The following is a 15,145-nucleotide window of genomic DNA, read 5'->3' on the forward strand; positions in this document are numbered from 1 at the left end:
CAGAATACCGTAGCCTTGCCAATTGCGTATCTGAGTTACTATGGATCAAACAACTACTGGATGAAGTCCGGATTTCTTTGACTAAGCTGCCAATTGTATGGTGTGATAATTCTTCTGCAGTTTCAATTACTGAAAATCCTACACATCATGCTAGGATGAAGCATGTGGAAATAGATCATCACTTTGTTCGAGAAAAAGTTCATGCTGGAATGTTGCAAGTGAATTTTGTTCCATCTGCTCAACAGATTGCTGATGGTCTCACTAAACCAATACCTCCTAAACTGTTTGTCTCTTTTCGACGTGCTCTTCAAGTGTTGTCAGTAAGTGAAATTAGTGATCAAAAGTCCAAAGAAATGTTAAGGGAATGTTAGAGTTAATATAGTCAAAGCAGTTGTAATATAGTCAAAGCCGTTGTACCGTTGTAAGTCTGTTAGCAGTTAGTCTGTTAGCAGTTAAAGATGATAGCAGTTAGAAAGGTTGCTGTAACATCTGTCAGCTTCAGCTCTCATGCATGTATAAATACGTGCAACCTACATGTATTAAGCAAGTCTTTGAATAAGATGTTTCTCTTCAGAGTTTTCTTCTTATAATTTCACAATGTCAGCTACATTTTGTGTGTAATTCAAGCTTTTAGTCATGTTATTAGTTGGAGCAGTTGTATATTAGGTGACTGCCTTATAACATTTATTTTAACTTAATGGAAATAAAAGATAATAAAAAAATAAAATCAGTCAAGTTCTTGTTCAATTCTCTTTGCATCCGTTCTTTGCTTCAAGTCTCCTTAGTTTTCATGTTTAAACACCAACACAACTCGAGTACATCATCAGATTCAAGCTTCACAAGATGCTCATTTAGCAGGTAATAATGTCTTCTTGCCTTGGCAAAATAGTCAATCCGTTCAGCACTCAAGTCGCATTTCCACTACTTTTCAGTTGATATGATATGTTAAGATAAATCGTTGTTTCTTAAGTTTCAGATATCTAAGGCGTCATATGGATGAACTGATCGGCTCTGGTCCAGGAAAGTGCTTGTTGTTCTCTTTTATTCACATTTTGCTTTGAGAGTTTGACCGATTTTCCATCAATAATTTGTATTAATATTTGGTTTTCGTCATTGCGTTATAAGCAACTGGATTATTATCAAATTAAATATTAAATAACAATGTTGGATTTTGACTCTACATCTTATTGTATTGGAATTGGAAGTGTCTGTCAAAATGTTTGACTTTAGAAATAAATAATGTAGAATATTGGACATGACACTTGATGAAATAAAGTAATACCCTTCAATTAGTGTTTCATTCTTTAAGGCATAAGTTACAATGCTTTCTTTCAGGTAACAGAACTTTGTCAATTTCATCAAGCATCAGCAAAACTCGATTTCCCATTGATAATTTCCATATTTTATGTCAACGTCATTAAATTCCAGACAAAAGCCAACTAGTCGGCTTTTGACTTTCTGAATTCAGACATGAGACAATCTTATTCCAAGTTTCTTTATTATTAAGACAATCCATTTTAACAACAATCAATTGTTGATCCAAATAGATAACCACTCGTCATAACATATGACTTTTTTATTTTGGTTAAACAAAACGTATATAAATTAGTTATACACAAAGATGGAACCTTGTACATCGTACCAACATAATTTGACTCCACACAAGTTACTATCACTTGGCCAATATCTTGATGGCATATCAAGCATGTTAAGACTTTAGATGCATAAATTAATAATAATTAATACTATTGTTTACGTTAATGCTAGTTGCATCATCAATTGCAACTCGCTTTGCAAGTAAACGATGTGTAAATTTTTGCTATATTTCTTGGCATATTTTTTTAATCAAAAAAATCTTGTTGAATTTCTTACATCCCTTTGAGGGTTTTGAGCAACAATATACAAGATTGAAATTGATTTGTGATTTTTGAAGATATGTGATCAAGCAAAGACATTATTTAAAGGGTTTTAGTGAGATCCTATTACCATGTTTGAAGGGATGTTATTTTATAGAAGTTCAATTGATAAAGACAACCTCTTCTTATGATACGCCTTAAAAGAAGACTATGCATCAACAATTGCTTATTTAAAGAAGACTTATTAATGTGTTGATGTACAAATTAGAGAGAGCACTAATTCTATTATTAGAGGAATTTTTTTAGTGCAAAATACTTATAAGCCGATTCTTGTGTTCATTTTTGTTATTTTACTCTTTTAGTTGTTTATTTAATTGCAACTTAATTTACAACTAATAAGTAAATCAACTTAATTTGCTCATCGAGAAAATGGATTGTGGATATGGATTTGAACTTTAAGAAGATTTCCGAGGAAGATGCAGTGAAACTAGAGTTATCTTTCACATTGAAGGAGATTAAGGAAACGGTATGGAGTTGTGACACCAACTGGTTAGTGTTAATTTCACATTAGTTTATACGAATGGTAATGGTATGGCTACAGCATTGGCTATTGCTGGGGTGAGAATATCAGCGTTAGTTAAAGCTTGACGGTGATTTATTCTTAATTATTTATTAGTAGTTTGGTCAGATGTCGGATGTTTTGTTTCCCTGTTTAATTGGGTGTTTTGTAATTCTGGCTAAGGATGAGGTTGATGTTTCCGAATGTCTTTCTATTACTAATATATGCATATCGACTGAGCAAAAAAAAAAAGTAAATCAACACTAATAATTTATCTTTTTTTTTATCAAAAATATTAAATTTGATTCAATAAATATAGATACATAATCTTTTATTATCATGGTGTCTTTTTATTTTCAGTTCAAAATTATTATTATTATTATTATATATATTTAAATAAAGTAATTAAGTAATTACTATCGATTGGTATACTTTAAATTAATTATGATTATATTTATAGGAATAAAATATTCCAAGCATATTTTTGAAAAATAATTATCAGAACTCAACTTTGCAACATTAATTAAATGTGGTAAACAATTATTCAGCTCTTTTTAAAATATAATTTTACTAATTCAAATTTGATATCTTCTAATTTTTCAAAAAGAATCATATTTCATGATGATGTTTCAAAAAATTGAAAGAAAACTACAAATTAGAAAATATAATTATGATAATAATTTCTTTTCCTCTAATCTTATCTCTTTAGTAGGGTCGATGTTAGGCACTTAAAATAAAAGGTTTACAGCACTAAAGTTTAGATTTGTTTTTCTTTTTTATCCCCAAAATATTTTTTTATATTTACTTTTTCTCATCAATCAAACATATGAAAAACCTAGAAATTAAAGTTATTCTTTTTATTAAATTTATTTTATTTTGGTCACCATTTTCTTTTGCTACATTAGTTCGTCTCAAATGCCTAATTAAACCCCAAAAAGAAGCCCAAAATTAACAAATTTATAAATCTAGAAAAATAGTTGGGTTGATGACACCAACTCCAATGGTCTTAATCTTTACTACAGAGATAGTACCAATTTCAAGCTTTAGTGTTCTCGTGTTTTTATCATTTCTAGCTCAAGCATGAGAGAGAGATTGTAGGTCAAGGCCATGGCATTTGTATTTCCAACTTCAACAATTGAATGAAAGAAAGAACACAGTGGTAGATACTATTGAAACTCATTATGGGTACAAAAATTTTAAATATATTTTTTAAAAATTTTAATTTTTTATAATTTTATAATTTTTAAATTTTTTAACATTTTGATATTTTTATAATTTTATGTAATCAGGACTAAAATGATAAATCTTGTAAGCATTGAGGGCTAAATTTGCTTTTTTTTATATTTAGGTTCTAATAACTGCTAAAAGTAACATGTTTTAACCTCATTCTTAATGCAGTTTTGGCTAATTATTCGATGTTAATTATGAATTTTATACTCCTAATCATTTAAATTCATATTTTTATACTTATGAGAGCATTTGAAAGCGAAAACCAGAAAATTGGAGCAAGTTACAGGAGCCAAACGTGTTGACCCCTTCCATACAACCATGTGAGCCACACGGATTGCCACATGACCATGTGATAGGCTGTGTCGATTTCGCGGATTTGCACTCTGAACAACAGAAAAACCCGATTTTTAAATTTTTCGGGCATTCTAAGACCTATATTTGACAAAAATAAGAAGATAGAAGTGAGTCATTATAGAATACTCAAGAAAACAACTCGGAAAATACCCTTGAAGCCGAATCTAAAGCAGATTTCCTTTAAGATTGAAGATTCACATTTGAATTTCTTAGGAGATTATCATGAGTTCTTTGTTTCTTTCGGTTATAATGTTTCTTGGTTGTTTTCATTTTCAAGTATGAACTAATTTTCTAAATACCTAACAGAGATGAAGCCAATGATGAATTTTTTCGTTTGATTTTTACTTTACGCAATAAACACTTAGATCTTGTTCTCAATTATGTGTGCTTAATTATTGGTTTAATATTTCTAGATTATTAATCCATATTTGATGTGCTTAAATCAGAGGAGGAATAGACATTGTTTAAGAGTAGATCTAGCGTAATTAGTGGAGTTGCATGCAATCCTAGAAATAGGACAATATAAATCTACTAGATTAGAGTCAAATCTAATAGGGGAGTGCATAGATTGAGTTAATGCGATAATTGGGGTTGTAATTAGAAAGAAATTTCAATTAATCAACCTAGAGTTGGTTGCTCTTACACTCGAAAGAGATATTTGTATTATTTAGATATTTCTATGGATCAAGATACTAAGTAAAGAAATTGTGTAATTTAGATTGATAGTAATAGATGAAATCTAGGTGAATTTTTCCTAGGTATTGTTTTGCTTCTTGGTTGTTAATCGTTTATTTTTCTGATTTGTTCTTTGTCGTGTTCATTAGTTAATTAATTTAGTTAAATTTAATCTTTAATTAATCACTCAAATTTGTCTGTTAAATAATAGAAAGACAGTAATTAATAGTACTTGTAGTCCTCATGGGAACGATATCTTTGCTCATCATAGCTATATTATTAATTGATAGGTGGACTTGTCTTAGTCAAATTTTTAATTGGTTTACGACTGCATTAGGCTTAAATTGAGAGAATGTGTAAACATTGGAGGTCAAAATTTATAATTTGGCCAATAAAACAAAGCTTATGTTAGACTTCTATTAGGCAACTAAGGGAAGAGTGACTAAAATATTTAATTTCAAAAAGTTGAGTGATTGAAACAAAAAAAAATTAATAGTTGGGTGACCAAAATAGAACGGACTAAATAGTTGAGTGACTATTCTTGTAATTTACCCATAAAAATATTAAAACCAAAAAATCAATTCTTTTATGAGTTGCATTGATTTTGGACCCCTTAATCATTACGTAATCCTTTGTAATGTATTTTCTTTGTTTTTTTTTTCCTTTGTTAGCGAGTCGCCCATTTGACCAAATGCTTGGTGTAGTTGTTGCCAAATGCTTCAACCATTGACCAATTGAATGCCTTGGCTTAAACTCCAGTCAACTCTTTTATCGTGCAAGACTTGGGGGGTAATTCTTCATAATCATTACTAACAATCCACTCAATGTCTTGTGCCATTAACATAGCACTAACCTTAGATATCTTTTGATGCCACTATCTTCTACATCTATTGGCAGGAGATGTATAAATTTCAAAGTCTTCAACATCTACCAATCAGTTATCAAAGTCTTTTGTTACGGTATACGAGTCAGCCTCCATCACCATCTATTGTCAAGGAGGTCTTTGATTGATTAGATGATGGAAGAAGAGGGTTGATGATTGATGAACTGCACCGAACTGGACTGATTTTCAGAATCATATAATCAGTTTATCAGATGATTTGAAACAGTAAATGGGAATCCCAAATTCTTTGCCACTGAAATTCCATAGTTGGAAAACTACTTAAATATTGCACTCTGGTTCTTGATGATGAGCCACTATTGGAACCCACCCATTGTTTGAAAAGTCAAAAAGGGTGGGCACCGAAAGTAGAAAGTAAAATTGGTTGGCAAGTTGGGTTAAAAGTTGGCATGGGATAATTGCAATTTTGGTCCCTAATTGTATAGAGACATTGCAAGTTGATCCTTGAACCTCAACTATAAATAGGCAATGGGAGAAAAATGGCAGCAGCATCGTCATTAGCAAGGACTACTGTGACAAATGCAAAATTTGAAGTAGAGAAATTTGACGGTACCAATAATTTTGGTATGTGGCAATGTGAGATCCTGAATGTCTTATGTCAGCAATAGCTAGATATAGCCCTTGAAGAAAAACCTGACAAGATGGATGACAAGGAGTGGGCCAAGATCAATAGACAGGCGTGTGGTACAATCCACTTATGTTTGGCCAAAGAGTAGAAGTACTCTGTCATGAGGGAGACATCAGCGAAGAAGTTATGGGATACACTGGAAGAAAAGTTTCTAACGAAAAGTCTTGAAAATAGGCTTTATATGAAAAAGAAACTTTATCGATTCACGTATGCACCCGGTATGTCGATGAATGACCATGTGAACTCATTCAATAAAATTTTAGCAGACTTGCTAAATTTGGATGAGAAATTTGAAGATGAAGACAAGGCATTATTGTTGTTGAATTCCCTTCCTGATGAATATGATCATCTTACCACCACATTGCTTCATGGGAAGGACACAATCACATTTGATGCAGTCTGTAGTACGTTGTATAGATCTGAGACTCGAAAGAAAGATAAAAGAGATCACAGAGATACAACCGCAGAAGTCTTAACAGTAAGAGGTCGTTCACACAGCAGCAAATCTGGTAGAAGGGGAAAGTCCAAAGGGAGACCCGCCAAAGATGAATGTGCCTTTTGCCGTGAAAAAGGGCATTGGAAAAAGAATTGTCTTAAGCTACAAAAGGGCAAGGCTATTTCTAATGCATGTGTAGCGGAGCATGATGGGGAGTCAGACTTTAGCTTGGTTTGCATGGCAATGGCATGTCAAACGGATGAGTGGATTTTGGATTCAGGATGTACTTACCATATGTGTCCTAATAAGGACTGGTTTTCTAGTCTTAAAGAGCTAGAAGGGGGAATTGTTCTTATGGGCAATGATAGTGCTTGTAAGACAATGGGAGTGGGTACAGTCCAATTGAAGAATCACGATGGCTCAATCCAAGTCTTGACAGATGTTCGCTACGTACCTAGCCTGAAGAAAAATCTCATCTCATTAGGTGCCCTAGAATCTAAAGGGCTCACAATCACTTTGAGAGATGGATTACTAAAAGTAGTAGCTGGGCAACTGACGGTGATGAAAGGCACAAGAAGAAATAACTTGTATTTTTTAAATGGAAGTACAGTTATTGGATCAACATCAACAGTTTCTACAAAAGATGTAGATTCAGAGGCTACCAGATTATGGCATATGCGATTGGGACATGCTGGTGAAAAAGCTTTGCAGACATTGGTGAAGCAAGGCTTACTGAAAGGTGCAAATTCTTGCAAAATGGAATTCTGTGAACATTGTGTTCTGGGCAAGCAGAAGAGGGTAAAATTTGGTCCAACAATTCACAATACGAAAGGAATTCTGGACTACGTTCACAGTGATGTGTGGAGACCTACCAAAGTAGCTTTTTTGGGAGGTATGCACTATTTTGTTACTTTTGTTTATGATTATTCAAGAAAAGTATGGGTGTATCTAATGAAAAGAAAACGTGATGTTTTGGATGCATTTCTGAAATGGAAGAAGATGGTGGAGACTCAGACTGGTCGAAAGGTCAAACGACTTCGATCAGATAATGGTACTGAGTACAAAAACGATCCATTTCTACAAGTATGCCAAGATGAGGGCATTGTGCGACACTTCACTATTCGGGATACACCACAGCAAAATGGGGTGGCAGAACGAATGAATCGAACTATACTGGAGAAAGTTCGATGTATGTTGTCCAATGCTGGATTGGGCAAAGAATTTTGGGCTGAGGCAGTTACATATGCGTGCCATCTAATTAACCGTTTGCCATCAGCTGCAATAAATGGAAAAACTCCTATGGAGATGTGGACTGGTAAATCTGCTACTAATTATGATTCTTTGCATGTATTTGGTTCCACTGCATATTATTATGTAAAAGAATCTAAGTTAGACCCAAGAGCAAAGAAAGCATTATTCTTGGGTATAACTGATGGAGTAAAAGGATATCATCTCTGGTGTCCTAATACAAGGAAGATTGTTTTCAGTAGAGATGTGACTTTTGATGAATCAACCATGTTGAAGTACAAGGATTCACAAAAGGATGACAAAACCAGTAGTACTTTGCAGCAGGTGGAGCTTGAAAAGGTTAACGATGATCCAGCTAATATTGAAGGGACAAATGATGAAGAGGTTCCTACCCAAGAACCTCTACAGCAACAAGATTCAATTGCATATAGAAGGCCAAGAAGAGAGATTCGTAAGCCTGCTCGCTTTGATGATATAGTGGCCTATGCACTTCCAATTATAGATGATGATGTTCCTTCTACTTACACAGAAGTAATAAGTAACCCTGATGGTGTAAAGTGGAAGTAAGCAATGAATGAAGAAATGCAGTCTCTTCATAAAAATAAGACCTGGGAGTTGGTGACACTACCCAATGGAAAGAAGGCAATTGGATGCAAATGGGTATATACAAAGAAGGAAGGATTTCCTGATAAAAATGAAATTCGATACAAGGCTAGATTAGTAGCAAAGGGTTACGCTCAGAAAGAAGGAATAGACTACAATGAAGTGTTTTCTCCAGTTGTGAAGCATTCGTCTATTCGGATTTTGCTAGCCTTGGTTGCGCAATATGATCTTGAACTAGTTCAGCTTGATGTGAAGACCGCGTTTTTACACGGTGATTTGGAAGAGGAAATCTATATGACTCAGCCAGATGGATTCAAGGTTGCTGGAAAAGAAAATTGGGTTTGCAAACTGACAAAGTCGCTTTATGGATTGAAGCAATCTCCGAGGCAGTGGTACAAGCGATTTGATCAATTCATGAAAGGGCAAAGGTACACAAGAAGTAAATTTGATCATTGCGTGTATTTTCAGAAGCTACAAGAAGGAACTTTCATATACTTGCTCTTATATGTTGATGATATGCTAATAGCATCTAAGAGCAAAGTTGAGATTGAAAGATTGAAGATTCAACTCAATCTCGAGTTTGAGATGAAAGATCTAGGAGAAGCTAAAAAGATTATCGGCATGGAAATATGGAGAGATAGAGCTCATGATAGAGTTAGCTTGTCTCAGAAGCAGTATTTGAAAAAGGTACTACAGCAGTTTGGCATGAACGAGCAGACAAAACCTGTAAGTACCCCGTTGGCTTCTCATTTCAAGCTTTCTGCACAACTATCTCCTTCGACGAATACGGAACGAGAATACATGTTGCAAGTTCCGTATTCTAATGCAGTGGGTAGCTTGATGTATGCAATGGTGTGTACAAGACCCGACATTTCACAGGCAGTTAGTATAGTGAGCAGGTATATGCATAATCCTGGAAAAGGACATTGGCAAGCTGTGAAATGGATTCTACGGTATATTCAGAAGACCGTGGATGTTGGATTACTGTTCAAGCAGGATAATACACTTGGTAAATGTGTTATTGGGTACGTTGATTTTGACTATGCCGGTGATTTGGACAAGCGAAGATCAACCACCGGTTATGTGTTTACACTTGCTGGAGGACCAATAAGTTGGAAGTCTACACTACAGTCTACAGTTGCATTGTCAACCACAGAAGCCGAGTACATGGCTGTAACAGAGGCTGTAAAGGAGGCTATTTGGTTACAAGGTATGGCTAAAACCTTGGGGTTGGTTCAGGAGCATATTAACGTGTATTGTGATAGTCAAAGTGCTATTCATTTAGCAAAGAATCAAGTCTATCATGCACGTACAAAACATATCGACGTACGATTCCATTTTGTGCGGGAAATTATTGAAGAGGGGAAAATTTGTCTTCAGAAGATCAAGACTGCAGATAATCCCGCAGATATGATGACCAAGGTGGTAACATCAACCAAGTTCGAACATTGTTTGAACTTGATTAATATCCTGCAAGTTTAACAGTTGAAGAAGGCACTATCAAGTATTGTTGTCAAAGGCAGAAAGAATTGTGTGAAGATAAGATTATCCTAATCAAATCTTCAAGGTGGAGATTATTGGAACCCACCCATTGTTTGAAAAGTCAAAAAGGGTGGGCACCGAAAGTAGAAAGTAAAATTGATTGGCAAGTTGGGTTAAAAGTTGGCATGGGATAATTGCAATTTTGGTCCCTAATTGTATAGGGACATTGCAAGTTGATCCTTGAACCTCAACTATAAATAGGCCTAACCATTTCTTACTTTCTCCATCCCATAACTTTCTTCATCCCATAATTGCCATTCTCTACTTAAGGCATTATTCTCTCTCTCTATTTGTAAATTTCACTTGTAATTTTTGGAGTGAAATATATTTGGTAGTGCCCGAGGACGTAGGCAAAATTTGCTGAACCTCGTTAAAATTCTAGTGTTCTTTATTATTTATTTTGCATATTTTGTGAATGTGATTGTAGTGATTTATTGTGCTATTAAATTACGATAGAGGGATATTCTGGCTAGGAAAGACTTGGTATTTAAGTGATCTTCGTGATCTACCTCTCTTTCCTGGGAATTGAACTTAGTGTGATTTTTCAGTACAATAATTTTACTCTTTCACACGCTTCCGCGCAACAGCCACAAACTCTCAAATACAAATCAATCTTATCAATTAAAATTTCTTTAAAGTTGATGGAAGAAAAACATTTTCAAGCGTCCAGATCCTTTTTCCTTATTTACATTGAAGTTATGATTCTTCTGAATCTTCTCTCGTTCTTCAACTTACAGGGTCTTAACTTGTTTAGTTTAGCAACAACAATCCCTGTAGTTAGAGGAAATGATACTGATCGACGTGCTTTACTCCAGTTCAAAGCCAAGATAACTGGTGATCAACTCAACATTATGGAGTTCTGGAATAGCTCCATTCACTTTTGTCAATGGATCGGTGTTACATGCGGTCGCAAGCATCGAAGAGTCACCAAGTTGAAACTTCGAAACCTCAAACTCTCTGGATCATTGTCACCCTACATTGGGAATTTGAGCTTCCTCAGGGAGTTTGATCTTGTGGACAACAGCTTCTACAACCAAATTCCTCAAGAAATCAGTGGTTTAAGAAGACTGGAAGCATTACTCCTGACCAATAACTCTATCAGTGATGAAATTCCTTCCAATTTATCTGCTTGTTCTAAGCTTATATTAGTTCATATGAGCGGCAACCAGCTAACGGGAGAAATACCTTCTTTCCTGGGTCTCCTGTCAAACCTGAAAGTATTGGGTTTTGTCCACAATAGTTTGAGAGGGAGTATCCCACCATCGTTGGGGAACTTGTCATCCTTGGAGAAACTTGGTTTGAGGACTAATGCATTAAGTAGGATTATACCTGAAGCTTTTGGACGACTGAGAAATCTTTCCTTTTTCACCATATTCGGAAATGCGATTTCTGGTATTGGTCCTGTCCCAATGTTCAATCTCTCCAATATTAGAATTTTTGATATTGGTGCAAACAAGATTCAAGGTACTCTTCATTCTGATTTAGAAATCAATATGCCTCATCTTGAGTTCTTTTCTATAGCGGGAAACCAAATCTCTGGACAAATTCCAATTTCAATATCCAATGCCACAAATCTTAATGTACTTGAATTTAATGGAAACAGGTTCAATGGAAATGTGCCTTCATTAGAAAAGCTAGATACACTGTATAACCTTGAACTAGGAGAAAACCACTTGGGACATGGGAGAGAAGGTGACTTGAACTTTCTTTGCACTTTATTCAACAATACCAAACTAGGATTTCTATCTATATTCGAAAATAATTTTGGAGGGGAATTTTCGAATTGCATTAGCAATTTTTCTAGCACCCTTCAGGGTTTAGCGATGGATGAGAACAACATTTTGGGAAAAATCCCTGATGAGATTGGAAATCTCATCAATTTGGAGGCGTTTGTGGTCGTAGAAAATCAACTATCAGGGCCCATTCCCTTGAATATTGGGAAGCTACAAAAGCTAAAAATATTTTACGCTAGTATTAATTTTCTCTCTAGGACTATTCCCCACTCCATTGGAAATTTAACAGAGTTAACCGAGCTTGATATACATTTTAACAATCTTCAGGGCAGCATTCCTTCAGGTCTAGGTAATTGCAAAAATTTGCTTCTAATGGATCTTTCTAGTAACAATCTTAGTGGACCAATACCCCCTGAAGTACTTGGACTTCCATCCTTGTCCATTCTACTAAATTTATCGTCAAACGACTTGACTGGTGAACTTTCTGTTGAAGTAGAAAAACTAAAAAATCTAGGTACATTGGATGTTTCTCAAAATAGATTATCTGCTTTGCTTCCAGAAAACCTAGGTAGTTGTGTAAGTCTAGAGAAGTTGTTCTTGGAAGGAAATTTGTTTGAAGGACCCATTCCATCATCTTTGAGTTCATTGAGAGGTCTTGAGGCATTGGACTTATCTGACAATAATCTTTCCAGTGGGATTCCGGAATTTCTTGAGCGATTTGGGGCATTAACGTACCTAAATCTCTCTTTCAATGATTTTGAAGGAGTAATACCAAGTGAAGGAGTATTTAAGAATGCAAGTGCTACATTTATTGAGGGAAATAGTAAGCTTTGTGGAGGCATCCCTGAGTTACACTTGTCAAGGTGCAACTCCAAAACATCAGCAAACACATCCCTTAAATTGAAGATCACAATAATTGTTGTGATTTTAGGAGTGACTTTAGTATTCTCTACTTTCCTCATCATCTGGTTTAGAAAGAAAAAAGAGCAGAAGCCAACGACAACTCATGTAGAAAACTCCCTTTTACAGTTATCATACCAAAGCATCCTAAGGGCTACTAACGGACGGATTCTCCCCTCAGAATTTGGTTGGTTCGGGAAGTTTCAGATATGTATACAAAGGAATTCTTGAAGCGAATGGAGCAGTTATTGCAGTAAAGGTGCTTAATCTTCTGAATCATAGAGCTTCCAGGAGTTTCTTGGTTGAATGCGAGGCTTTGAAGAACATTCGACATCGTAATCTTGTCAAGGTATTAACAGCCATTTCAGGTATCGATTATCAAGGCAATGATTTTAAAGCCTTGGTTTATGAGTTCATGGAAAATGGAAGGTTGGAGGATTGGCTACATCCATCTGTTGGCATGAATAAACCAGAGACGATGAGAAACCTAAATTTCTTTCAAAGACTTAATGTGGCCATAGATGTTGCTCATGCACTCGAATATCTGCACCTTCGTTGTGAGACGCCGATCATTCATTGTGACCTCAAGCCGAGCAATGTTTTACTCGATGGGGAAATGGTTGGTCATATAAGTGACTTCGGCTTAGCAAAAATCCATTCTGGAGATAAGCTTAACTATTCTACTAATGAATCAAGCTCCATTGGATTAAGAGGAACTATCGGCTATGCTCCACCTGGTATGTTCACTTTTTTCATTTCTTTCATTATTTAAATGAAAAAAAATCCATCTAAAAGCAGTCTTCTTGTATATTTAGAGGTATTGCACTGAAATTATTTATATATGTATTTTGTGACAAATTATTTATATATGTATTTTGTGACAAATTAATTGTAGAATATGGCACTGGAAGCGAGTTGTCCACAAATGGCGATGTGTATAGTTATGGCATACTCTTGTTAGAGATGTTAACAGGGCAAAGGCCAACAAATGAAAGGTTCAAAGAAGGTTTAAGTCTTAACAACTTTGTCAAAACAGCTTTGCCCGATCAAGTGGTTGAGATTATAGATCCCGTTCTTCTTCAAGAAAATGTCCGAGGAGGAACAGCCGCCTACATCACTCTTAATGAAAACAACCTGGGAAATGACATACATCTGCAGTGCTTGAATTCAATATTCGAAATAGGACTCACTTGTTCTACCGAATCACCTAGTGAGAGGATGGACATGAGTAATGTTATTACCAAGCTTTGTTCAATTAGAGACAAGCTTCTTCGTCCAACTCGGTTACGTCGTGGTATTTGAACTTTGTATGCTACTCAATCAGCAGGTAATAACCTCTTCTTATCTTAGTAAAATACTCTTTTGTTTCAAATCGGAAAGATGAAAAATTAAAGGGTAGAAAAATAGAAAGATGGAAAATATATATTTTTTTCAAAGTGTGTTTGATATAAAACATTTTTAAAAAATGCATAATTTTAAACTAATAAACACATTTCTCTCATTATTGTAATTTTGAATGATTAATTTTTATGCATTAAGATAAAAACTAAATATCTCTTATTTTCTTTCCTCCCACTTTTGTTTCCTACCAATTACACTTAAATTTTATTTTCTTCCCACTTTTCCACTTTTCCCTACCAATTCTACTATTCTGATGATATGACGTGCTTAAATAAATCCAGTTGCAGGAATCTAAGGTGTTGTACGGATCAACTTCAAAGAGACTTAAGTCCGACAAAGTGCTTGATGTTCTCCAAGAAAATAGAATAAATATGGCGGTTTTTTCCTGTTTTCTGCCAATAATTTTCAGTATAATTTGTATAATACTGGGTTTTTGTGTTTGCATCATAAGCTGCTAGATTATGATGAAGTCAGACTTTATATAACAATGTTGGATTTTGACTTTGCATCTTATTGTATCAGTCATGGTATTGAACATATGTTAATCATTGGCTGTTCATGACAACTTCATATTTTTGAAATTATAATCTTTTCTATACTAAAAAAGTTAGACATGAGTACATTCGAAAAGTTTATAATTTGCATTTTGCTTATTTTACTTAAAAAATGAGTAAATTAGTCTTTATATATTAAATTAAAAAATAAATTAGTCTTTTTATTAAAAATTTTATTTATTTTTATTGTTAAAAGTTACTTCTTGTGCATTATCGTGAGGTATACGTGACACATCATGAGGAATTATCCGATTATTCCATCATCTTTTAATTTAATGTATAGAGCTAATTTGTTTATTTTTTTAAGACATAAGTTACAATGCTTTCTCTCAAACAACAGGACTTTGTCACATTCTTTCAACATCAACAAAACTAGATTTCCTAGTAATAATTTCCATCTTTTAATGTATTTTTTGGAGTTCAAACCATCCACAAAAATTATGCGATTGATGAAAATAAAATTAAAAAAAAAGTTGCTAATTGGCACATGGTCTGAACAAAGCGTGTTAAAATTTTATAGAAACA

The 15,145-nt window shown here is 34.5% G+C and overlaps 1 protein-coding gene across 1 annotated transcript; it reads left to right on the forward strand.

Annotated features, from left to right (window-relative positions):
• The first annotated feature begins 2,298 nt into the window (after positions 1 to 2,298).
• LOC107939508 (probable LRR receptor-like serine/threonine-protein kinase At3g47570) lies at positions 2,299 to 13,967 on the forward strand. Its single transcript, XM_016872851.2, has 4 exons — positions 2,299 to 2,382; positions 10,770 to 12,628; positions 12,873 to 13,402; positions 13,561 to 13,967. The coding sequence occupies exons 1-4, from the start codon at positions 2,299 to 2,301 to the stop codon at positions 13,965 to 13,967; spliced, it is 2,880 nt and encodes a 959-aa protein (XP_016728340.2).
• Positions 13,968 to 15,145: the final 1,178 nt, after the last annotated feature.

The sequence above is a fragment of the Gossypium hirsutum genome, chromosome D10, assembly GCF_007990345.1.
Source record: "Gossypium hirsutum isolate 1008001.06 chromosome D10, Gossypium_hirsutum_v2.1, whole genome shotgun sequence".
Classification (NCBI taxonomy): Eukaryota; Viridiplantae; Streptophyta; class Magnoliopsida; order Malvales; family Malvaceae; genus Gossypium; species Gossypium hirsutum.